Source organism: Pipistrellus hanaki (genome assembly GCF_964339955.1).
Source record: "Pipistrellus hanaki genome assembly, chromosome: 10".
NCBI lineage: Eukaryota > Metazoa > Chordata > Mammalia > Chiroptera > Vespertilionidae > Pipistrellus > Pipistrellus hanaki.
The window spans coordinates 72,425,173-72,451,153 of NC_140512.1; the positions used below are offsets into that span (position 1 = coordinate 72,425,173).

At 49.7% G+C, this 25,981-nt stretch overlaps 1 protein-coding gene across 3 annotated transcripts in view; it reads left to right on the plus strand.

The window, feature by feature from the left end:
* UBE3C (ubiquitin protein ligase E3C) overlaps positions 1-25,981 on the plus strand; it is a 108,791-nt gene that overhangs the window by 69,898 nt on the left and 12,912 nt on the right. For all 3 annotated transcript variants that reach the window (XM_084897495.1, XM_084897493.1, XM_084897494.1), the window contains exons 17-21: positions 435-567; positions 6,469-6,716; positions 19,174-19,386; positions 25,368-25,556; positions 25,650-25,716. In XM_084897495.1, coding sequence (XP_084753621.1) covers positions 435-567; positions 6,469-6,716; positions 19,174-19,386; positions 25,368-25,556; positions 25,650-25,716 — 850 coding nt within the window. The remainder of the gene's footprint in view (positions 1-434; positions 568-6,468; positions 6,717-19,173; positions 19,387-25,367; positions 25,557-25,649; positions 25,717-25,981) is intronic.

Below are 25,981 nucleotides of genomic sequence, written 5' to 3' on the forward strand. Positions count from 1 at the left end.
TTTTCTCCCAAAGTTGCGCTAGGTCTTATTTTCAAGGAATGTCTTATCCTTCCATGTGCTAGGTCTTATTTTCGGAGGATGTCTTATTTTCGGGGAAACACAGTACTAACATTCATATACAGCTGTGCGAAGCTGTTCTTCACCACCTGGATTTTTATGAAGGGTTTACAAAAGAAAATACTGAATATATACTATAGGATTGCATTTTTTAAATTTGTTGTAAAAATGGGGGAAAGGAGCAATGTTGCAGATGCATAAATATTACCATTTGTAGATAATGGCATAAAATCAATATTTGCTACCTTTGCCTTTAAAATTGGTTTTAGATTTATGGGAATACAAAAGTTAAGATTTACTTAGCAATTTTGTTTGCTAATGTTAATAACAGAAATTCTGTTTTATCAAATAATCTTATACTTTTCCCTGTGTGTTAGATCTTTCAAAGGTTGATTTATGCAGACAAGCAAGAAGTTCAAGGAGATGGCCCATTTCTGGATGGAATTAATGTCACAATAAGAAGGAATTATATTTATGAGGATGCTTATGACAAACTTTCCCCAGAAAATGGTACGTATGTTTCTCTTGTGTCATGTATGCATGTGGCAGGGGGCTGGGAGTCATTTTAGAAAAAGCTAATCATTTAAAAACGAGTGTCCATCATCTTGTCCTGCAGTGACTACTTAAAACTCAAATGTAGGGTTCACATTTGGGAGGTGCATCTTATCCAGTAAGATTGCTGGGATTGACAAATAATGATTGCTACACCACCAGCCTTTCAGATACTGAGTAGGCCTTCCGGCTTCCTTCTCTCCTCTCCCCTCTCCCCCATTCCTGTAATTTCAGCAGTGGGAGGGCAGCCATGTACAGTCTGCATTTCGTATACAATTACCAGTTTATGTAAATGCCGTCCATTGTCAGACAAATGGAATGCACTAGGATAAAAACCATAGCAATCCAGACTTCTAAAGAAGTAGTGTGCTTTGATGGCAGTTCTGTCTGATAAAGGGGATTACATGTACCAATGATTTGGGCAGCATGTAGAGGTCAGTGACACATTTTCTCTTGGTTTAGTGTTTGACACCCAGGGTTAAAACTTTTGGTATTAATTTATATATGAATCATTTTAGCTTCCGAATGTGGAGTCCATGATACTGCATTAACCAATGTTAAATCGGTGCAGGCTGTTGAAAAGGAACGCTGGCAGGACTCAGTCACAGGTCCGGTGGGAAATGACAGCACCTTTTCTTAGCAGGAGCAAGTTAATTCTCTGCCAGGAAAGCAGAACCTCTCATCTGAGTGGTTTTCTGTTTGCTTGTTTTTGGTTTCTGCTTTTCCGTGAAGAGCAAGCTGGTGTTGTCCTTTGGGAACAGTGAGGAGGGTCACATCGCAGGCCCTGGGCTCTGGCCCCGGCGCTGCATGCAGGTGCACTGGGTGTCGTTCCCCTTCTCATTTAGTCTGGGCCACAGACCTCGGGCCGGACGCCAGGAGCTGAGATGGGTCACTCTTGCCTGGGCAAGTACGTTCTTAAGATGTTATGTAATATGAGTCTTCGTCTCACATGCTTTGGGGAGAAATAGTTCTTCCTCCTTTTGGGATCCACAGGCTGTTGTGAGTCCGTCGTGGTGGTTGTCACATCATATTACCAGTCCAAGCCACCGAGTTCTGGGGAGGAACCCTACCCTGGCTCCGCACACTGCTGGCGGCAGTGGATGTGGCTGGATTTGGGGTTGAGCCTGGGGAGAAGACCATAGACACAGGGTGCAGAGCAGAGCTGAGAGGAGGATGGTGGCGGGCTTTTTGAAGAGGGGGGACTTCATCTAGGACTCAGGGACAGGAGACAGGTCTACAGGTGAAGGTATAGTGAGGCTAGGCAGCCAGGCCACCGAGTCTGTCATGGTAGACATGAGCTTACTGCAGGTGCAGCCTGTGTGAGTGCTTCACCCCAAATCAGTCTGTGTGCTTACCGTGAGTTTAGCTTCTTGTAGGTGATTTTTTTAAGACATTGCTATTGCCCAATTATAGGAAACCCAAATTATCTACTGTGTCCTTAAACTTAGAAATTATTCAAAGTTGATGATATTCCACCTCCTAAGTGCAGGCCGATAATTGCATTCAGTTTAATGGATTGGGAAAAATCTTCCCATAATATGTGTAATATGCATTACAATGCTTTAAATCTTTACAAATGTTCCTAATTCTTATTAGTACAAAATTTTAAACCATGTGTTAAAATTATTTAGTATTTTACTAGGCAAATTAGTAAAATTAAATTTTATCTTAGAATGTTTAATTTCTTAGTGAATCAGTTTCAAGTGCTCTGTTGACTAATCATTTGCATATAATCAGTTAATATGATTATCCTATATATCACCTAGTCATTATTTATTTATTTATTTATTTATTTATTAAGAATAACAAAAAATATTTTACTAAAACATAAGATTTACAGAAGTTTCCAGACAAGCCATACAAAATGGTCACAAGCTTTTCTTGAAGGGAGGATTCTACATTTGACAGCTATCATCTAGTCATTAAAACAGATCCATCATTTATGGATAGCAGACCTCTCATTCCATCTCAGGACAGTTTTCTGCAGTGTGAGTCCCAGCCCCTGTCCCCTGCAGGTTGGCAGGAGCTCGGAGAAGTGGAGTGGCTTCCCTCCACAGTTGGGCGCTGAGCAAATGGTGTCATAGGCCCTGGCCCGGGGACCTCATTGCAGCCCTTCCCACGGGGACAGTGTGGGCTGGGCCTTGTCCATGGGTAATCTGGGGACTGTTCTGAGGGTCGGGATGGCATCACAGTGGCTCCTGACGTCCTCGTTGTCATGGTGACGGTGGCTGGGGCAGGCTGACCTGTGCCATGTCTTCTCCCAAGAGCCTCGCTTACCCCAGCTTTCTAGTATTACCTCCTTTACTGGGCTCAATTTATTACATTGTTTTCCTGAAGAGGAAAGAATACGAAGATAAAATCAAAGTAACCGCTCACTGAGTCTTTCCTCACTAAAACCTTCCTGTGTGCGTAGATACTCAAATTTGTCCTTAGGAACATGTAGTGCACATGAAGGCACTGCCTTCTGAGCACATGCTAGGCTGTGGTCTTGCTGTTCACAGAGGTGACAGGAGCCACAGACTTCATTCAGCCCGTTAGGCGACGTGTGTGGATGGCACCGTGTTTCAGAGACAGTGACCTCCTTAGGACAGCGTCCTGTAGCGTGAATCTTAGTCCCACAGACAAGGTAGATAGTGGTTGAACATTTCCTACCTACAAAATTTTTACGCTTAGAAATTTTACAAAAAAAATCTGCTGACAATGATAATGATCTTGAGAAATACTATCTATGACACATCCTCATAATACCCAGGTAAAGGATGAAATAGTTCATCCCTGTTTAAAGTGTATTTTTATTTTTTAAATATATTTGTACTAGAGGCCAGTGCACGAATTCATGCACAGGTGGGGTTCCTCGGCCTGGCTGGGGAGGAACCGTGTGAGGTTGGCTGGCTGCGAGAGGTTTGCTGTGAAAGTGTTCTGTGGATGCCAGGGAACAGCTCCTGCTTTGAGCATCTGTCCCCTTGTGGTCAGTGCAAGTCATAGCGACCGGTTATTCAGTTGACTGGTGGTAACAGTCACTTAGGCTTTTATATATATACTAGAGGCCTGGTGCACAAAATTCCTGCACGGGGGTGGGGGGGTCTCTCAGCCCAGCCTGCACCCTCTCCAATCTGGGACCCCTCAAGAAGTGTTAAACTGCCCACAGGGATAGGGTCTAAATGGGCAGTCGGACATCCCTCTCACAATCCAGAACTGCTGGCTCCCAACTGCTCACCTGCCTGCCTTCCTGATTGCCCCTAACCGTTTCTGCCATCCTGATCACCCCCTAACCATTGATGTCTAACTGCTTCCCTGCCAGCCCATTTGCCCCCAACTTCCCTCTTCTGCAGGCCTGGTCACCCTAACTGCCCTCCCCTACAGGCTTGATAGCCTCCAACTGGTGCCTCCCAACTGCCCTCTCTTGCAGGCCTGGTGCCTCCCAACTGCCCTCCCCTGCTGGTCATTTGTTGTGGCCATCTTGTGTCCACGTAAGGGCAGAATCTTTGACCACATGGGGGCGGCTATTGTGGGTTGGAGTGATGGTCAATCTGCATATTTCTCTTTTATTAGATAGGATAGAGGCTTGGTGCATGGGTGGGGGCCAGCTGGTTTGACCTGAATAAGGGTGCCCTGGATCAGAGTGGGGTTCCCTTGGGGTGTGGGGTGGCCTGAGCAAGGGACTTGTGGTGGTTTGCAGGCCAGCCACGCCCCCCAGCGACCCAAGCAGAGGCCCTGTATATGGAATTTATTTACCTTCTACGATTGAAACTTTGTAGCCTGGAGTGGAGCCAAGCCTGCTGCTCACTAGGCTGCCGCCATTTCTGTTTGGTTTTATGTATCTTCTGTAATTGAAACTTTGTAGCGTTGAGTGGAGGCCTGGGCTGGCCAGGCAGGTGGAAAGCTTTGCTTTCTCCATTGCAGGGGACAACCCTAGCCTGTTCTCTCCAGCTCCGTGGCTGGTGGCTGTCGCCATTTTTCTTGGGATTTATCTTCTATAATTGAAACTTTGTATCCTTGAGTGGAGGCCTAGGCAGGCCAGGATGTGTGGAAAGCTTGGCTTCCTCTATTGAAACCCAAGCCTCTCAACTGTTCTCTGTGGCTGCAGCCATCTTGGTTGGGGTTAATTTGCATGGTCACTCTGATTGGCTGGTGGGCGTGGCTTGAGAATACTGATGGTTAATTTGCATTACTTTTTTATTAGATAGGATAGATTGTTCAGAGAGGAAGGGAGGGAGAGAGAGAAAAAAAAATCACTGAATCTGATCAGCTGCCTCCTGCACATCCCCTCCTGGGGATTAAGCTTACAACTCTGGCACATGCCCTGACTGGGAATTGAACCATGACCTCCTGGAACATTGGTTGACGCTCAATCACTGAGCATGCCGGCCAGGCTAGCCCACCCTTTGCTGGGTATTATGAGAACGTGTAAAGGCGAGCAGGCCAGCTGCAGCTTTGTGCGGCAGCTGTGGTTATCTGTTTGGGTTGCTTTCGGCATTTCACTAGAACTGGAGATTGGACCTATTTTATAATCATATCAGTCAAAATACTAGAAACAAATAACTATTTGTGGAACTTGACCGTCAGTGAAAGCATGTTCTTTCTGTAAGTGGAGTGAAATTTTAAAACTGGAAGAATGTGTTTGAGTAGAGAAGAAGCAGGCGCATCTCCAAGGCCGGCCCGTGTGCTCGCCTGGTGCCAGGCAGCCCACCGGCCAGTGGTCGTCTCACTGCAGAATTGGGGTTCTGACCCCAGAGTGGTTAGAGGAGCAGAAGTGCCGGAATCTAGCTCGGGGTAGATGCTCAGCGCGGGCTCCTTTGTGGAGCGTGGGGGGTGGTTTGGGTTCGCCTTCCCCGAGGTCTTGTGGGCTTTAAGAAGAGCTTGCCTGGCTCCCCTGGTGCAGAGTGGTCCCTGCTGGGGGGTTAGCCCAGTGGTCGGCAAACTCATTAGTCAAAAAGAGCCAAATACCAACAGAACAACAATTGAATTTTCTTTTGAGAGACAAATTTTTTAAACTTCTTCTAATGCCACTTCTTCAAAATAGACTCACTCAGGCCATGGTATTTTGTGGAAGAGCCACACTCAAGGGGCCAAAGAGCTGCATGTGGCTCAGGAGCCGCAGTTTGCCAACCACGGGGTTAGGTGAGACTGTGCTGCGTGTGAGGGCCCAGGCTGTTGGCCACACTGGAAGTTGTGTTCAAAACACTGGAACCTGTGTATCCTGGGGTGGGAGGCTCTCGTCCATATGTCGCCTCCCACCTCTCTGCACAGCACCTGGAGAGCGCAGGACGGGGAGGGAAGGGCTTGTGCCAGGATGCGCTTAGTCACTCCGATTGGCTGGTGGGCGTGGCTCGAGATTGGGTGCCAGGATGCTGGTGCCAGAGGGAAGCCTGCTGTGCTCATGGCGGCCTGCCGGGATGCGTTAGTCCTCCCCAGGTGGTGCTCTCCCCAGGAGACCTGTGTGTGTGGGTGGGAGGGGGGAGGGTTTCCTCTCATTCCATCCCAGAAATGTCTTCATTTTCAGCCAAGTGTCCGTTTTAAATGGTGGTGTGGATTCTGGTGGTCTGTCCCCCTGTGGCATTGGCCTTGGTCACAGGGTCGTTCATTTCGCAGATATCTTTATTCATTTACTTTTTGGCCTTCTTGATAATAATCTCTGATCCCATGTTATCCTCGTATCCTAATTCCCCTCCCTCCTCTTGGGGCATCTTTGTTTGCATTGCCCCAGGAACAAGTGGTGACTGATTCCTCATCTCCCCATCTGAAGCCCCAGCTCCGCTGTGGATGCAGAGGCACTGACCACCTCCTCGTTGAGGCTCGGGGACACGGTGTAGAACCCTGCACTCACGCGCCTCTGTTGTTCTTGCTGCTCCCGCCCAGAGCCTGACCTGAAGAAGCGCATCCGCGTCCACCTGCTCAACGCGCACGGCCTGGACGAAGCCGGCATCGACGGCGGCGGCATCTTCCGGGAGTTTCTGAACGAGCTGCTGAAGTCAGGCTTCAACCCTAACCAGGGCTTCTTCAAGACGACGAACGAGGGCCTCCTGTACCCCAACCCGGCTGCGCAAATGCTTGTGGGGGACTCCTTCGCCCGACATTACTACTTCCTGGGCAGAATGCTTGGAAAGGTAACACGGCTCGCGGGGACCGTCTCCAACCAGGGGGTGACCTTCTATACGTGTGGGTGGTGGCCGGTGGTTTCCTGGAGACCTTCATTCAGAACTCTTACGTGATTTGGTGAGCCCTGAAGAGCACTTTCCACTAATAACTAAAGCTCATCTGTATACTTGACATACACAGTAGTTACTTATAGGGGAATTGCTGGATGGTGCCAAAACATGGGAAACATGCCATGTGATTGTGTTTCTAGAAGGTCCGCAGGGGCATGCCGCATGTGGCATCTCCTCCCGGGGCCTGGTTGGTAATAGTGTGCACATGATTCTGGTCGGGTTCTACCTCTGCCGACCATCCTACAAAGGCAACTTGATGGTAACGGGAGGGAAGAGATGACATAGCCCAGTGGAGACTTCCTGTTTAATGTGCAACTTTCAAAACACACCCTCCGTTCCAGTCAGAACAGGACGGGGCCTCCTCATGCCAGGCTCCTCTCTCTGACCTCTGTGGGCTGGTCAGGCTGGCTGGCTTAGAAACAACCGAAATTCGCTTCTCCCAGTTCCAGAGGCTGAACGCCTGGAGGGTGCCACGTGGTGTCGTCTGCCAGGGGCCACTTCCTGGTTCATAACCATTACCTTCTCACTGTGTGCACATGCAGTGGCGGGGAGGGGGCCTCCCATGAGGGCACTGACCCTGTTCTTAGGCTCCACCCTCATCACCTCATCACTTCCCAAAGGCCTCACCTCGTAATACCATCACCTGGATATTAGGATTCAGTGTATGAACTTGGGGGGCAGTCCCTCCGACCCAGTGCAGCCTGTGGGGGTGCCATGTGGAGAGCAGGAGGAGGGTGTCTCACTGCTTCCCCCAGGTCAAGTCCATGTCAGGAAAGCAGTTTGGGTGTTCGTTTGTTTTCTCTTTTATTAAACTTTTTTTTATTGATTTCAGAGAGGGACAGAGAGATAGAAACATCAGTGATGAGAGAGAATTATCGAGCACCTGCCTCCTGCACATCCCTCACTGGGCATCAAGCCCGTAACCCAGGCATGTGCCCTGACTGGGATCAAACCCTGACTTTCTGGTTCATGAGTTGACATTCAATCACTGAGCCATGCTGGCCGGGGGGGGGGGGTTGTATTTGTTTTTTTCTTTCTTGTTGATTGCTGACATTTTACTAATGGGAAACAGTTACAAGCAGGGTTACATTTATAGGTTATTTTGTTTGCTTTTTCACACTCTAACTAAATTTAGTGTTGGCGAGTGGTGAAGGGGGGATTCCCACCTTGGACAGGTGGTCTAGGGGTTTATCTAGCAGAGGGGAGAGGGTAGGGAGCCGTGCTAGGGAGGCCTGTGTGCAGGCCAAGACCAGATAGGGAGTCTGGTGAGGCTTGTTAGTGGGAAACTCTCGGGTCTTAGCTGCTCTGCTCCTTGTGGCCGCTGGCCAGATGGACACCATTCCACTGACTAGGAGGGAGAATTGGGCCATACCCTCGCTTAATCCTAAATTCCACCCCACTATCACCCACTCTACCTCACAGTCTACGCACCAGTCTTCCAGTAGCAGACCTGTGTGGTTAGGGCATTAGCACATTGCATTCAAGCCCTGGGTGCAGTATTGTCTAGAAGCTCAGAGTAATAGCAAGAACAAGAGGAAGAGACCCACAACCCTAACGGGGGAGAGATGGCCCCCACAGGTTCCCCTGAGGGAAGGGAACGCACCCACTGGAAGCTGTCCTGCTTTCCCAGAGGTGGGGCATGCCGTTCCACAGGTGCAGGTGGCTCCATTCAGCCAGGGTGAGTGGCTCGTCTTCCAACGCAGACCAGCAGTAGCAGGCTCTGTCTGCACCCCGAGCCACAGAGCCACAGTGCAGCCCGTCTGCACTAAGGAGGCTAAGACAAGTGTCAAGTAGGCCCCAACGGAAGTAAGTCAGGAAGAATACCAATATTACCAGTTATACCGCCTGTAGGAGCAGGCCTTAGGCGAGACCCTCCCCCATGGGGCTAGGAGAGCACACCATAGGTACCAGTTTGAGTCTCCCAGGCCAGGTGAATACTGGAGCTCCAGTTCAGAGGCGGCTGCCTCATTTGTTTTCATTGTTGGACTGACTACGTTTTAGAGGGAGTCTTGGTCCCACCAGGTGGCGGCTGGATTGCAGCAGTGTTGTGGTAAAGGCGTGTGAGGGCTACAGCAGCTTTACTGAGACCTGACTCACCCACCATGCAGCTCACCTGGTCCAGGTGGTTTCAGCACATTCACCGCCAGCCCCATGCACCACGGAACATTTTCACCACATGCATCCTCTGACGCCCCCCGCTGACAGTGCTCCCTGCCTTCCGTCTGCGTGACACACTCGCTCTGCACACTTCCCGTAAACCACGTCAGGCGCTGCGGCCTCTGGTGGTGGCTTGTTCAGCACGCCTGTTTCCAAGGGCCCTCCACGTTGTAAGGTGCTACTGCCTCACCCCTTTTCAGCCAGGCTCCCTGTCGGGCAGCCCCGCAAGCCCACCAGTGGGCTCGTGGGGTTGTCCTTGGGGAGTTTCTATCACCACAGCACCCGGACAGAAACGCGTGCCTGTGGGTGGAGGAAGAGGCCTGGAAGTGGGAAGTGCTGGGGCCTGTGAGCGGGGGCCTGGGAGAAGGCCTGCTATAAAGGGCAGCAGAGGACACCTCTAGAAAGAGCAAGTCCCAGGATGGTGGGAGGCTCCTCCTGCATGGGCCCCTCGTCCCAGCACCATTGAATGTGAAGCCTCCCTGGCCCTGGAGAATGAGTTCATCAGACAGGGGTGGTTTCTTCCCGCGGGTGCAAATCTTCATGGCCTTGGATTAGACAATGGTTTCCTAGATAAGACACCAAAAGCACAGGCAGCAACATAAAAAAATATAGAATTCTTGAGAAGTAAAAATGTGTGCTCCACCCTAGCTGGTTTGGCTCAGTGGCTAGAGCGTTGGCCTGTAGACCAAAGGGTTCTAGTTTCAATTCTGGCCAAGGATATATGTATACCTTACCCAAGGGGCTCACGCAGGAGGCAACCAATCAATGTGTTTCTCTCACATCAGTGTTTCTCTTAGTCTTCCCCTTTCTCTTCCACTTTCCCTGAAAATCAAGGAAAAATATTCTCAGGTGAAGATGAACCAAAAAAAGAGAAAGTAAATGGAATTAATTGGGGGGCGGGCATTTTATGCTATTTATTAAAAATATCCTTTTACACTCCTATTGATTATATATTCCTATAGATTATACTATTCACATAGCTCTGCATTTCTCCTATAGATGGTTGGGTTTTTTTGTTCTTTCATTGCTTAGGCCAGTGGTGGGTAAACTCATTAGTCAACAGAGCCAAATATCAACAGCACAACGATTGAAATTTCTTTTGAGAGCCAAATTTTTTAAACTTAAGCTACTTATAATGCCACTTCTTCAAATAGACTCGCCCAGGCTGTGGTATTTTGCCAAAGAGCCGCATGTGGCTCGCAAGCCGCAGTTTTCCGACAACGGGTTTAGGCTTTTCGTATCAAAAATTTTTAAATGCTTACAACATTGCTTAGTGTTCTCTGCCATCCTCACTCTTGGGATTTTTCTGGGTGCATATTGTCAATGGCAGGTGGTCCTGAAGCCCAGCATCCCCCCACAGAGGGGTGTCGGGGGAGCAGTACGTCCTGGGCACGAACACTGCCCCTGATGCCTGTGTCTGTGAGACGCATCGTCATGGGCCCAGGTCCTGTGCACCCGCCCGGATACCAGACGCCGCTGCTCAGCTTGGGTTTATTGTGACAGCCTCCAGGCCGTGACAGCCTCCAGGCTGGCCTGGATCTGCCATGCGTCTTCCTCCGGGCTCACCTTCCTACCACTTATAATAATTTCCACGGCGAACTGCGGACGCCGCCCGGCATTGGATTTTTGAGCATGAATTCCCAGCAGGCCCCTTTCTCTCCACCTGGAGCCGTGTGATGGTCGTGGGGTCTGTGCCCAATAGATTGTCCCTCACACTCACCTCATCTGCCTCGAGGACGTACGCTTCATAACTCACTGTGTGAGAACCTCTGCAGTTTCATGTGCCATACATAGTTCTTTCTGTGAAGTCAAGCCCCACACCTGCTCAGTTAACAGTAATAAAATACACTTAAAGTAAGGGGAGCTTTGACTTTGCTAGACTCTCCTGAAACGCCCCAATGCGGTGGTTCTCACACAGGGCAGTGACAGACAGCAGGAAGGCATTTTACTGCCTGAATTCGTCTGAAGGAAATGTGTCACCTCCTTCATTCTGGAATGTGTCAGCTTCCAGTCTGATTCCTGTAGAGACAGGGTGGCTAGATGGCCCTGCTCACTGGAGCTCAGGTGGCTGCCCGTTCTGTGCCATGGTGAGGGCACTGGTGACTGCTGGCGGCTCGGCTGCGGTGGGCCGAAGGCGCCGTCTTGAGGGGCCTGGTCCTCGGGGTCAGTGAATGCTTCTCATTCTTCCCTTTAAACCACATTCCAGGCAGGAGAATTTGGGGTTTCAGCCTTCCTTCCAACAGTGAAGTTTATGTAAATTCTATCTCAGTGAAGCTATTTAAAAGAACGATGTATAAACAAAACTAGTAACAAAACGAGTCCGTCGAGGAGGATGGTTCCCTGTGGTGGTTCCGCATGTTTGAGATTGGCTACTTTTCTCATGTACTCCTCAGGGAGTGCTGGCTTCTGAGCGTCCCTGATGATTATCTGATCACAAATGGTTAGACGTCCCCACGTGTCAGACCATCAGGCCTGAGTGAGTGAATGGCTAACACTAACAGTGGTGTGCTGATCTCTAAATCTCTAAGAGGAGAAACTGTACTGATGGATTATGGTATTTATTGGGCCATAATGTATTTAAATTTCCCTAATGCATATGTTAGTGATTGTTTGCTGTGATGGAGTGCGGCAAGGTCCTCAGGAGCAGGGCTGCGCGGGAAGAGTTGCTTCATGGAGCGGTCACTCCTCAATTAGGAGTTCCATTAGCAGATGATGCCTGGGCCTGGTGCGCGTCCGGCCTGCATTCCTCACCCGTAAATCAGCCCGGCAGGGGATAAATAAACAGCTCAAGGATGTGGTAATGTCATCTCAAACTTTTTTTTACAGTCAGAAGCACCTAGGTCCATTTAAGCCAATTAAGTTCAGAATATTTATTGAAGAAAATCTTTTATCATATTTGAATTCTACTTGAAAATGGCTCTCTTTTTTCCTTGCTTTAGAATATTGATTTAATTGGAACAGCATGCCTATAAATCAGGTTTTTTGATAAAATTTTGGTCATATATTTCAGGTTTTTAATTAGCAGGTTGAGAACCATCAGTGTGGTTTATAATTTTGTGTGTTAGCAGAATCAGTGTGCCCTTATGTTTCATACTGAGTAGTGAGCAGTTTATCCTGAGAGTTTTTTTAAATATATTTTATTGATTTTTTACAGAGAGGAAGGGAGAGAGATAGAGAGCTAGGAACGTCGATGAGAGAGAAACATTGACCATCTGCCTCTTGCACACCCCCTACTGGGGATGTGCCCGCAACCAAGGTATACATGCCCTTGACCGGAATCGAACCTGGGACCTTTCAGTCCTCAGACCGACGCTCTACCACTGAGCCAAACCGGTTTTGGCTATCCTGTGAGTTTTGAGGGTTGGGAAGAAGTATTATTCTTCAGTGTTATTAGCATCCTTTTATAAAAGCTCACTGAATTCGCTGAGGCTTTAGAGCTGTGTATGGAAGTGGGTGTTAGCCCTCACATGGCGAAGCTTCTCTCTCATTCCCTTCTGTCAGACTCATGGTGGGTCAGTGAAGTTGAGCAGCTTCATCTGATTGTCATCAGATGCAGTGCTGGGATCTCTAAAGTTAACGTATCTTTTCCCTCCGGGTTTTTAAACATGACATCCTGCAAATAGCTGATGGCTCTGTGCTTAGCACGAGCCTTCCCACTAGCGTTAAGATGTCTTACTTAGATTTCAGACTTCACAAACACACGCACACTGTGCCTCTGGCTATGGGTGAATCCTTAGGAGGTTGTTCTTACTGACCTTCAACTTTTTGGGGGAGCAGAAAAATTAAATACATAGTATTTACAAACTAGAGGCCCAGTGCACAAATTCATGCACTGATGGGGGTCCCTCAGCCTGGCCTCTAGGATCAGGCTGAAATCAGCTCTCTGACATCCCCTGAGGGGTCCTGGATTGTGAGAGGGCGCAGGGAAAGGCGTGGGAGGTTGGCCAGCTGGGGAGGAACCGTGGGAGGGCTCTAGGGCATGTCTGGCCCATTTGGCTCAGTCCGGATCTGCTGGACCCCAGCAGCAAGCTTACCTACCAGTCAGATGCTGGTCGACTGGTAGACTGTCTGCCCCCTGGTGGTCAGTGCATGTCATATCGAGTGGTTGAGTGACCTTAGCATATTATTAACATATTATGCTTTGGTTGAACAGCTGACTGGATGACTGGACATTTAGCATATTAGGCTTTTATTATATAGGATGATTACTTTATTTGAACCTTACCCCTTCTGAGAATTGTGCCTGTGTTATGGCATCCTAATAATCATGATTTATGTCCTTTTCCTATTAAAAACAAACAAACTCAGATCTGGAGGTTATTTTTCTTGTCAATCAAGGGCATAGTTTTGTTTGTTTTTTCTTTTTTTCTTTTTTTCTTTCTTTTTCTTATATAATCCTCACCTGAAAATATGTTTTGGTTTGTTGTTGTTTTGTTTTGTTTTGTTTTTTAATACATTTTATTGATATTTTACAGAGAGGAGGAAGGGAGAGAGATAGAGAGCTAGAAACATCGATGAGAGAGAAATATTGACCAGCTGCCTCTTGCACACCCACTATTGGGGATGTGCCCGCAACCAATGTACATGCCCTTGACCGGAATCAAACCTGGGACCTTTCAGTCCTCAGACCGACGCTCTACCACTGAGTCAAACTGGTTTCGGCGGTTCGTTTGTTTTTTTAATCGATTTGAGAGAGAGAGAGCGAAATATCAATCAGTTGCCTTTGTATGTGCCCTCACCAGGGATTGAACCCACAACCCTTCAGTGCACAAGATGATGATCCAACCAACTGAGCCACACTGGCCAGGCCTGAAAAGTGTTCCTTATGGGATACCTAACTGGACCTCATGAGTTTATACTCTACTCTAGCACCTTCCAGAGCAGGGACGTACCAGCTGTTCTAAAATCCTCAGTCCCCGTGTGTGGACATGCTACACTGGCAACCCCTGTGGTCCTAAAGATGGAGGGTCTTGACGTTGTAGGGAGTTGTGGGAGGTGGGCGGAACAGGAGACCCGGTTCTCCTCTGAGGGGCCGCTCTGGCTGACGGACAGTGTTTCCAACCTACGTGTTGAGTTTTGGACGTCCCACCAGGAAACTGGGCTCTGACAAGTGAACTGTCCTCTCCTACCAGCATCCCGCAGAGCTTTCTGAAGTGAAAAAACTGTTTGTAGAAACAGCACTCAGACCAAAGGTGCGGGCTGTCCATTGCAGTGAACCAGGGCTAGCCCTCGTCCTAGAGCCTCCCTGCAGGGGGAGCAGGCGGTGCCAACGAGCCCGCCGCCCACCGTGCTCCTGGTCACAGAGGAGCGCGCTTGCTGCCTTTTGGGAGAAGGAAGCCTTCTGGGAGGCAGCGCCAGCTTCCCAGGTGCCTCAGGGCCTCCAGTGGAGCCTGTCCCACAGTAAACACCTGGACCCTGCCTGTGAGACCAGTGGAAACTCTGTCCATGTTAAAGAAACACTAGAGTGCCCGAGTGTGGCGGGGCCTGGTTTGTCAGGGCAGAGAGGGCGGAGGGTGTGGCCCGGGCCCCCCATTCTGTTCCCTCTCCCCCTTGGTCCTGGGTGCTTTCGCACGTGGACTGTGGAAGCAGCGCTGTCTTTACATGGCGTAACGTAATGCAGGCTAGGCGGCCGGGGTTAAAGGGTGAACCCTGGGGTGGCTCTGAGCTGGATTTTGGAGGCCGCAGTGAATCCAGACAGAGGAAGTTTTCATAACCTGAAATGTCTCCCAGAACTCAGGTTCTTTTGCAAACAAGTTCGTGGATGCAGCCTTCCAGGTGTGAAGTGGGCGCCGGGTGCTGTCCGCAGACTCCTCCTTAGAGCGGGCAGCTCCTCCTCCAGGAGCTGCGGTCCGGTCGGGCACTCTTGCAGCACCCTGTCCCCAAGCCTCCTTACTGTGCGTTTCTTTCTCGCACATTCAAAGGGCAGTGTGGTCTGAAATGGTTTTCTTCTTGCTCAATGAGGGGGCCTTTAAAAAAAGACATCTCTGATATAGTTTGTAGATTAAGTTATAAATGTTCACTTTAGAACCACCTGACGATTGATAAAGATGCATTTGAAAAGCATTATTTTTTTATTGATTCTTAATGTTGTAAATTACCAGCATTATTTGGCAGCAAACAGAAATGCCAATGGTGAGGTTCGCTTCTGCTCGCCTGATGGTGCCACAGTTTGCATTAATTCTACTCGACTGCACTCACTTATATTAAAAGGCTTCTATGATAATTAATCCTTTTTATTTCAGATCATTTTGGCACAATTTCTAGCTATAAACACTCATAAAAGACAGACGGTTGAAAAATCCGTTCCAGGCTTTTCCCCATACCTACCACTACTCCCCGAGGCAGGTGGTTATTGATGGCCGGGGAGCCAGCCTGGTCAGCTGGCTGCCGTGAAGGCCAAGATGAAAAATGCTAAGTGGATTCTTTGCATAAAAAATAGACAGTTTTTGAAGTTGTATAATTAACCTGTGTTTAGAAAATACCTTGATTTATGCTTACATTTGTATTGGTTGCATACATTATGGAAATTTAATTTATAATCCATTTAGCTGATGCAATCATAGTTTTTAGTACTATCATTTATTAGTGCTTGTATATTAAATGCTCTGAAGGTTTAAAGCTGCCTTCTGTAAAAAATTACACCTAAGCATTTACATTTTATGAGTCACAGTGGGATTCTGTTTAACATTCAGGTAGCTCGAATGTGTTTAATGAATTTCACTGGCTTATTGTTACTAATGCAGAAATGGCAAACAATGACCTTATGTATTGACCGGCTGATGATTTACACCTGCAGCTACTTCCAGTCCCTGGTACAGATGAGGCTTTCCTCAGCCCGGGGACAAGCTCGTTCCTGCAGAGTGGTCTCCATGGCTCTGCAGCCGTGGCCTGGATGTGGGGCCTAGGAGTGCTGCGGGTTTGTCTGAGCCATGCGCCTCAGCAGACGGGGCTTCCCCCAGAGAACCACTCTGCAGCCTTGGTGGCCATCCGTAGTCTTAAGATCAGAAATACAGGTCTCAGCTGAGGGGACAGTGTGGAGTCCAGAACTGACAGATGTGTCGGAGCTCCTTGGCCACAGCCTGTCTGCAACCAGAAACGGTGTTACTCTAGGGCAAACTGCAGCTCGTGAGCCACATGCGGCTCTTTGGCCCCTTGAGTGTGGCTCTTCCACAAAATACCACGGCCTGGGCGAGTCTATGTTGAAGAAGTGGCGTTAGAAGAAGTTTAAGTTTAAAAAATTTGGCTCTCAAAAGAAATTTCCATCGTTGTGCTGTTGATATTTGGCTCTGTTGACTAATGAGTTTGCCGACCACTGCTCTAGGGGGACATTCGCCCGCCAGTTCAGGGTCCCGCAGTCCTGCTAGTGGGGAGGCGGACACGCAGGTCCTGGTCCATGTGAGCAGCTCCGGGGTCAGGGGAAGTGGGTAACTATCGACAGCTGCCTACCGTGCCTGTGTGGGAGCTGGCTGAGGTCACAGCTCACTCGGACCCAGATGGACGCTGAAGGTTGGAGGAGCCGCGCTGCAGCCGCATTAGTGAGTTCATACATGTCTGACTCACTGAGCTCGTGTTTCTTTTCGTGTGTGTGGAAGGAAGAGTGACTTCTGACTTAGTCACGTTTTCATGGCGAAGGGTTACTCAGGACAAGTGCTGGTGGTAATGTTGGATTCTGTGTGCAGTGCAGTAGCATCCATCTTAAAGCAGCGGCCTGAAGTGTGCATACATCGCCACAACCCCACTCAGCAGACCTCACGCCATCCTTTCTAAGGCGGGGCTCGGGCACCCCTCACCCCCTCCCGTCTGTCCTGGGGTCACTCCATCTCAGGCAAGGGTCACAACTGCCCCCCAGACAGAGTTCATGATTGCCTGAGTACAGAGCCCCGTTGACCAGGTGGGGTAGGACCCCCGTACCTCCTCTCAGCTGGCAGGTGGGGTATTAGAGGATCGTGGTGAATTCGTATCCTTCCTCCCCCCACTCCCTCACCCCAAGTAAAGGCCTTTGTTGAGGAACCTGGGAGCCTGTGGGTCAGCAAGTGCAGCGAGGCAGCCTGGTACCTGCAGGCACTGCTGTGGCTCCCCAGTCAGTCCTCTTTCCAAGGGAATAATGAGAATGTCTGGAGATGGCGATGTTGCTGGTTCCTCGCACTCTGCAGCCGTGGGCACAGGAGCAGTCACCGTGCCAGGGGACCTGGCGCTGCACAGGAGAACTTGCAGCACCCTCCTTCCACCTGCTGTGCTAGAGGACCACATGTAATGTCACCCAGAACCACAGGCCATCAGGGGGACAGATCACGCCACAGTGAGACCCGCGCCGCCAGGCCAGGGAAAGCAGCGAGCACTGTGCTGGCCACGGGAGGAGGCCGGATGCCGCCTTCCCACGTTTACGTTGTGGGGACACACTCCTTGCATTTTCCAAAACAGCCTGTGACCCACTACCTCCCCATCCACAGACCTTCTCTTAGGTGCAAACTAAGGAGACGTGAGAGCAGAGGCCCACGGAGGCCGTGTTGGCTGTCACAGAGTTGCGTTCACCCCGGCCACCGCAGGGCAGCCACAGGCCGGGCCAGGTGAAAACTGCATGAGAAGACGGGCATGAAACAAGTGCTGGGAAGTCCCGGTTATGAAGCTCTGCAACCGGCAAAATTCGCCTGTGGCGAGGACAGGATGGGCTGGGCCTGGGGGTGTTGCCTGGAGAGTGAGGGGCTTGTGTGTGGGAGGTGTGGGGATGTTCTGTATCTCAGTCCGAGAAGTCTTTACACAGCTGTCTTCAGTTGTACTTTTTACTATATGTAATATACTTGACTATAAATAGATGCAAAAACAATTTCACCTGCAATCCTTAGACGTAAAGGTGGACAGTAACTTAAGAGTGAAAACCTCATAGGTCTGGCATCAGGGGAGGTGAGTTTTGGTACCAGTTTTGCCACCTACTAACTCATACCATCTGGACAGTCCCCGGTCCTAGGGCCTGGCTCCTTCACCTGAGACAGGCGGGCAAGGACAGCCTGGCCACTCAGCCTGTCCCCTGCTCATGTGGTGTGCTGAGAAAGTCTCTCCATTCGGTGGCTGAGAAGCAAATCTCATGAAGAATAGTATTCAGTGGGAAGTTACATGACTCCAGCCTCAGTGCCCAGGTGCCCTCCCTCGTCCTCACACCGTGCCCCTCTGTGCTCCAAAGGCACGGGGGTGAAGGGGAGTGAGGCAGTTGAATTGTGCCTCCTCTCCCCCGAAAGAAAAACTCAAGCCCTAACCCCTGTACCTGTGAAGGTGACCTCACTGTGTAGTCAAGCTCAGATGAGGTGCCTGGCACCTTTACAAGAGCAGGGGGGGCGAGGGGGGTCCAAACACAGCCCTGGGGAGAGGCAGAGGTGGATGGGCAGCTACTAGCTCGGCTTCGCTGAGGATACCAGCAAGCCCAGAAGCTGGGAGAGGCAGGAGAGGGCCTTGCCCTGAGCCTCCAGGGCCCAGAGTGGCCCTGAGACCCTTGGCTGTGGGCTTCTGGCCTCCAGACCTGTGGGCAGGCCCTTTCTGCTGTTTGTGATGCTTCGTTGTGGCAACCTTAGGGGAGCAGTACCTCTGCAGAGCCCTTTCCAGAAACGCTCGCCAGCCCCTGGCGGCAGGGGAGTTTGGCTCTTCTTTTCTTTTTTTTCTTTTTTTTAGCGAGAGAGAGGAACATTATGCGAGAGCAAAGCACCTGTGGGCTGCCTGCTGTGCACACCCCCTACAACCCTTTGGGGCAGGGATGATACCCAACCAGCTTAGCCACATCAGCCAGGGCTCGGTTGGAGCAGTGTCCCATACACTAAAACAGGTGCAGGTTCCATTTCCCGTCAGGACACATACCTAGGTTTCAGATTCCATCCCGTCATGCAACGCACTGGAGGCAACAGATTGATGTTTCTCGCTCCCTCTCCCTTACTCTAAAATCAATAAACATATCCTTGGGTGAGAATTAAAAATTTAAAGCTCCCCATTGGTATTAACATTCTGTGATTTCAGCCTTAAAGTTCTTTGATGGTCTGTTCTAGAATTTTTGACGTACTGAATGCAGGCATTGAATGCTTGGAATGTGGGCTGGCCTCTGGTAAATTAACCGCTCACCAAGTAGCATGTCTTAGGAGCCTGTTACATAGCAGTTGGACATGCGTGTTTGTTTTAGAACCTGTGAAGCTGATTGCTGTCCCTCATCCCGTTGCAGGCTCTCTACGAAAACATGCTGGTGGAGCTGCCCTTTGCGGGCTTCTTCCTGTCCAAGCTGCTGGGCACCAGTGCCGACGTGGACATCCACCACCTGGCCTCTCTGGACCCGGAGGTTTACCGGAACCTGCTGTTCCTCAAGAGCTACGGGGGCGACGTGGAGGAGCTGGGGCTGAACTTCACCGTGGTGAACAACGACCTCGGGGAGGCCCAGGTACGGCGGGCCGGAGGCTTCTGCTCCTTTGGGCAGGTGCCAGCATGCCCAGGGTTCACACGCAGGCAGGTCCAGTGGCCGGAGGACTTCCAAGTCACACGCATTACTGTCCCTCATTCTGTTACTTAGATTTCAGGTCACCTCAGGGCTTCTCTAAGTTTCGTTTGGTATTCAGACAAATGTGTCTCCAGGGAAGAGGCATTTGGCTGTTACTATGTCGATCCATAGTCTTCTGAATCTAGCGGTTGTGTCTTAACAATAACATGGTTATTTTGCAATGTTTTCTCTGAATCTTCGTTGTGACGTGACTTCCGATTCAAGCCTCAAAGGTCAGTGGCTTTGCCAGTGTGAATGCAGCTGCGTGGTGAATAAGCTTGGTGTTGGGTGGACTCACGTTGCAAAGGCATCGCCCACACAGGTCCTCCTTCACCCCCACTCCTGGCCTGGCACACCTCACACACGTTGGAGTCAGTGCTGTTTTCGTTCTTTCCGTATCCTGTCACCTCCATGCACTGGGCTTGGCTTTGTGTCCTCATTCCCTTGTGGGACATGCACGCCGCTCTGTGTGCCGGCCTCTGTACTGCAGGAAGTGGGCCTGTGGGAGCGCCAGTGCCAGCAAGGGCAGGTGTCTGGGGTGAGACAGCACTCAGGGGAGCCCCGCAGAGTCCAGGACCACACTCCGCATGAGGCACCCGGTGGGTGAGCAGAGCTAGAGGGTGCAGCAGGTGGGGAGGTGGGTGCCAGGCCTGTGGTCCGTGGAGAAGCACTGAAGGCCATCAGCTTAGAACTCCTGCAGTATGCCTGGGCCTGTGTGTGACTCAGAAAGGCCAGTGTGGCCTGCAGACCGAAGGGTCATGGGTTCAATTCCCAGTCGAGGGCATGCACCTCAGTTGCAGTTTCGATCCCTGGGCCCAGTTAGAGCCTGTGAGAGGCAACCAATCAACATGTCTCTCTCTCTCTCTCTCTCACTTAAATCCACCTCTTTCCCTCTCTCTCCCTGCCCCTCCTCCCTCCCACTCTGTCTGAAAATCGATGGAAAAATCCTAAGGTGAGAATTAACAACAACAACAACAACAAAAAGAGCAGCCAGTGTTCCCTCTCCAGCTGCTGGGGGTCGGGCTGGGTATGTGGCAGTCAGGGAGCACGGGGATACAGCTCCGGTAGAGGTCAGGGCGTGGTCTGGAAGTGGTCCCCAAGTCAGAGGCCGTGACTTCCACTGTGATCTTTATTTGACATTATGTTCCGTAGGTTAGGGTCTTGAACTATGTGTCAGAGGGGTGAGCAGGCAGGATCTGGTAACTAACTGCACAGTCCCTGGCCCTGCTGCCCACGGCCTGCCTCTGAACCTGACTCTCGGAGCCCCTCACCCAGCTGGAATCACATAGCATTTGTCCTTTGGTGACAGGTTCTCACTGAGCACATGTCCTCTAGGTTCTCCAATGGGCATCAGCTGTCACAGGAGTCAGGGCTGTGCCACTGGGAACATGGCTGCATGAATGCTTCCCAGGTCCTGGGTAGCCGCCTGCATGGGGAATTGCTGGGCAGGTGGCAAAGCTAGAGGGCCCTGTGCTTGCCACATCCCAGTCAGCGCCTTGTTTCTTCTCTCTCAAATGACAGCCATGCTGAGGGTTGGAGCCTCGCTCCCTCGGGAAATGAGCAGCTCCTGTCTTTCCATTGGCTTCCTCCCTGGGCCAGAATCCTACTCGGGTTTGTGCGCGCCAGGATGATGCCTTCAACACTGAGCTAAAAGACACACGGAGCCTTCTCTGCTCCTCCCCATTCCTTAGGGGGAAACACAGAAAACAAAATGGGGGCCATCTATTGTACAAGCCAAGAGAAGAAGCCTTGGGCTGAAACCTTCGGCTGACACATTTCGCTTGGACTTCCCAACCTCCAGCATGGGCAGATCTTTAGCAGTTAACCCTAAAGCACTAAATTACAACAAAAACTTAAGACAAAATAGCCTAGAGAGAGAAACCAAGATGGCGGCATAAGTAAACACCTGACTGTTGCTTTCCACAACAATTTCAAAACTACAACTAAAAAGACAAAACGGACATCAGCCAGAACCACAGGAAGGCTGACTGAGAGGAAATTCTACAACTAAAAGGAAAGATAAGAGCACACAGTAGCTGCAGAAGGCAGAGGCTCCTAATTTCCATGACCAGAAGATACTGTAGCTACCCATGACATACTACCTAGTACTTTTTTGCAAATGAACCATGGGAAATCTGGCTCAGTGGAAGTTCTACAACTAGAAGGAAAGAGAAAAGAGCACTAGTGCTGAAAAGCTGAGAGGTGCGCCCAGTAATCATTGTTTACTGTGCAGCATTCGGGGACTTGGAAACACAGAAAGGCAGAGAAGGCTGACTTGTAGCCATCGCTGTTTGACACGCCCTAGCCTAGTGAGGATCTGAGACACCATCCTGCACAATCTATAAGCACACCCAAGCTCTGCGCAGCAGCTTTTGCATATAAATGGCCTGCCCTGTTGCAGCTTAGCCAAATAAACTACAGCTCTAGTCAGACAGCTCCAAAACCTCCAAATCCCAAGCAAAGAGGAGAAAACTGTGGTTCTCGCTGTAGCTCCTGCTGAGTGGCCTCAGACAGTAGTTGACCTGCACCCCATTGGGATCCAGAAGCCAGTGTATCTAGTGGTCTGTGTGAGACACCATCTGATTTCAACTACTCTCATAAGGGACACATTTAAGAGGCAGACTCAGTGAGCACCAAAGCCCCTCTGGAACAAGTCCTGCCCCATAAGCGTGTCTCCAGCACAGCAATTCTTCCATTGTAGACACAGTGGGCCCTCACAGCCAATTGGCCTGGAGGTCAATTCCTAACAGTGACACCAACAACAATCAAGACTTAACTACAACAAGGCTGTACACACAGTCCACAAAGGGGTGCACCAAGTGTTCACCTCAAAGTAACTGGGAGGCTGACCCATTGAACCATATAGGACAACTAGCACGCAAAGCCATCCTTCCAACTCAGGGAAGCAGCGAAAATGAGACAAGGAAACAGATCACAAATGAAAGAAATGGAGAAGAACAAAAGACTGGATATAGAGTTCAAAACCACGGTTATAAGGTTTTTCAATAATTTCCTAGAAAAGACCAATAAATTTAATGAGACCCTCGAGGATATGAAAAAGGACCAATTAGAAATTAAACATACACTGACTGAAATAAAAAATATTATACAGAGATCCAACAGCAGACTAGAGGATCCCAAGAATGAAGTCAAAGATTTGAAATACAAAGAAGCAAAGAACAATCAATCAGAAAAGAAAAAAGAATCCAAAAAAATGAAGATAGTGTAAGAAGCCTCTGGGACAACTTCAAGTACCAACATCAGAATTATGGGGGTGCCAGAAGAAGAGACAGAGCAAGATACTGAAAACTTGTTTGAAGAAATAATGACTGAAAATTTCCCCCACCTGGTGAAAGAAATAGACTTACAAGTCCAGGAAGTGCACAGAACACCAAACAAAAGGAATCCAAAGAGGACCACACCAAGACACATCATAATTAAAATGCCAAGGGCAAAAGACAAAGAGAGAATCTTACAAGCAGCAAGAGAAAACTGGTTAGTTACCTACAAGGAAGCACCCATACGATTATCAGCTGATTTCTCAACAGAAACTATGCAGGCCTGACGAGAGTAGCTAGAAATATTCAAAGTGATGAATAGCAAGAACCTACAACCAAGATTACTCTACCTAGCAAATTATCATTCAGAATTGAAGGTCAGATAAAAAGCTTCACAGATAAGAAAAAGCTAAAGGAGTTCACCACCACCAAACCAGTATTATATGAAATGCTGAAAGGTATTCTTTAAGAAGAGGAAGAAGAAGAAAAAAGTAAAGATAAAAATTATGAACAACACATACTATCAACAAGTAAATCTAAAAGTCAAATGAATTAAAAATCTGAGGAACAGAATAAACTGGTGAATATAATAGAATCAAGGGGAGGGGTGTGGGGGGTATGGGAAGAGGCTTGACTAAAATCATACACCTATGGATGAGGACAATGGGGGAGGTAAGGGCAAAGGATGGAGTGGGAATTGGGTGGAGGGGAGCTATGGGGGGCGGGGGGATGGAGAAACAATTGCAATAATCTGAACAATAAAGATTTATTAAATTTAAATAAAATATAAAATAAAATAAATATATAAAAATAGAGAACACACATGGAGATTTACACATTTCAGTGTCTAAACTTCCGGGCGGGGGGGGGGGGGGGGCGGATATAAAGGGTCATCTTTGTGGTACCTGAATTTCCAATGTGTCTCTTAGCCTACTGGTATTGCAGAAGTGGGTATGGATTAAATCCCAAGCAGGAATAACGGAAATAGTGCTGCCACGGCCTCCCCTTCCCGCCACATGGTTGCTCATCTTGCAGCAGTGTGGGGAACAGACCCCAGCACTGTAAGAAAAAGTAAGGGTGGGGAAGACAGAGCTGTTTTTTATTTTTGTTGTTGCAACTTGGTTGCTTTAGTTTTATTTTCTTCCATACCATAAAGCTGCATTTCCAACAATGCGGCATCCAGGTGTTTTTTAAAGGTGCGATTTGTGAAGGCCTAAGACATTTGGACACCGGGCTGCTACTCCCCCTGAGGGTGACTCAACTGGGCACAGAAGCCTCAGGGCAGTAGGAGGCCTGCTAATGGGAGGGAGCAGCTCCCACTTCTCCTTCTGAAGTAGGTGGTGGTGGGGGCATCCCATTAAAGCGCTGGGAGCTGGGTGTGTTCACAGCCAAGGTGGCAGTAAGATGTTGCAGTTACTCATGGAAATTCCCCAAAGAGATTATAGATGATAGTGCACAAGAATAATTACACTGACGCATCTAACTGGGAAGTTTAAGGAAGTCACTGGTAAAGCCCCTGCCTGGGGGAGCACCCAGAGCAGCTGCTGGCTCAGCGGTGAGCTGTCCTGAAGGCTCAGCTGTGGGCTGTCCTGACTTCAAGGCCAGATGTGCAAACACCTTGAGGCTTTGCTAATCTGTCTTCCCTTTAGGACAATGGTTCTTCTCTCAGACGTTTTCTGCCGTGTAGTCAGCATGGGTGACTGTTGGCATGCATAAAAAGGAGTGTGGTATTTCACTTCTTAACACACACAACCCTGTGGAAGTGCTCAGGCTTTACTACGATGGGCCCGTGTTTGTGTAGAAAAACATGGGCTTGAGTTAGGAGTCCTTGGTGGTAGTGACCTTGGGCCAGTCAGAGGCTGTCATGCTCAGGGGGCGGAGCTGCTCTGGGGATGGGAATAGGAGAGCCCAGGATGGCGGAAGAGCCCAGCCTCTGAGCCACTGCGAAATGCAGTGTCTGTGGAGCTGGGCGGGCTCCACATTCAGGCGACATGCCCCACAACACGGACATCTCGGGGCAAGTGTGACGATGTTAATGTTATGCCCAGACTTTGTGATCCCCAAGGACCACCAGGGATGGTGGTACGATGCAATAAACAAAAGAGCCTCTTCCATGCTAGCATGGGCTCTGTCCCACTCACTCCCGCAGCATGACGGAAGAGAGAGAATTTCGCCAAGCCCTGGGGTTTTACTCCGGTGGTGATGTCACTGCTTTAGCTGATCCTGATTGGGCTAGGGTCCAGTTAATGGAGGATAACTCTGCCCCGCCCCACAGTGGAGTCAGGAGTTTTATCCTCGCCCCGCCCTGCCCTCTCATTAACCCTACTTAGTTGTTTAGCCTGAGAGGCGCACGGTCCTCTAATTTCTAAATGAAAGGGCCATGGTTGCTGTCGCCTCAGTCCTCAGTGCTGTGGAGACAGCAGGGTGGTCAGTGACCTTGATTCTGGGCTGAGACGCACATGAGACGCCTGGGCCTGCAGTCACATGTGGGGTTCCAGGTGCATGCTGCTTTTTAGACCCGCTTACCGGCAGCACCAGCCGTTTCCATGGAAGTGTTCTGTCTGGTTCTTGTGTGTGCATGCTGAGCCCTTGTTTTAATGTTCACAGGTAGTAGAACTAAAATTCGGCGGGAAGGATATCCCTGTCACCAGCGCGAACCGGATCGCATACATCCACCTGGTGGCCGACTACAGGCTGAACAGGCAGATCCGCCAGCACTGCCTGGCCTTCCGGCAGGGCCTGGCCAACGTGGTCAACTTGGAGTGGCTGCGCATGTTCGACCAGCAAGAGATTCAGGTCCGTGCCCGCGGGCACCTGGGCATTGGGCCTGGCGTAACATGGCTTTCCGCACACCGGCCTCCTGGTTTATGAATTACTTTTTTGTTTCAGGTACTGATTTCTGGTGCACAAGTTCCCATAAGTCTAGAGGACCTGAAGTCCTTTACCAACTACTCAGGTACGTTACCACCACACGCTGTTTATTCCTGGAAATGTCCCCAGTGCCCATGTTGGCACGGTGGTTTCCAGTGTACATTTTTTCGTAGCTAACACATTTTTAACAATGTGGGTTTCACACCCAGAGTGTATAGCAGGCCCACCGTGACGTTTCTCCATTCCCCTCCCGCCGTGAGTTATGACTCTTCTTGGTGCCTTTATGTGTTTACGTGCAGATTCCATTCCATTTCCCTCGTCCTTACGCACTGCTCTGCGTCGTGTGGGGC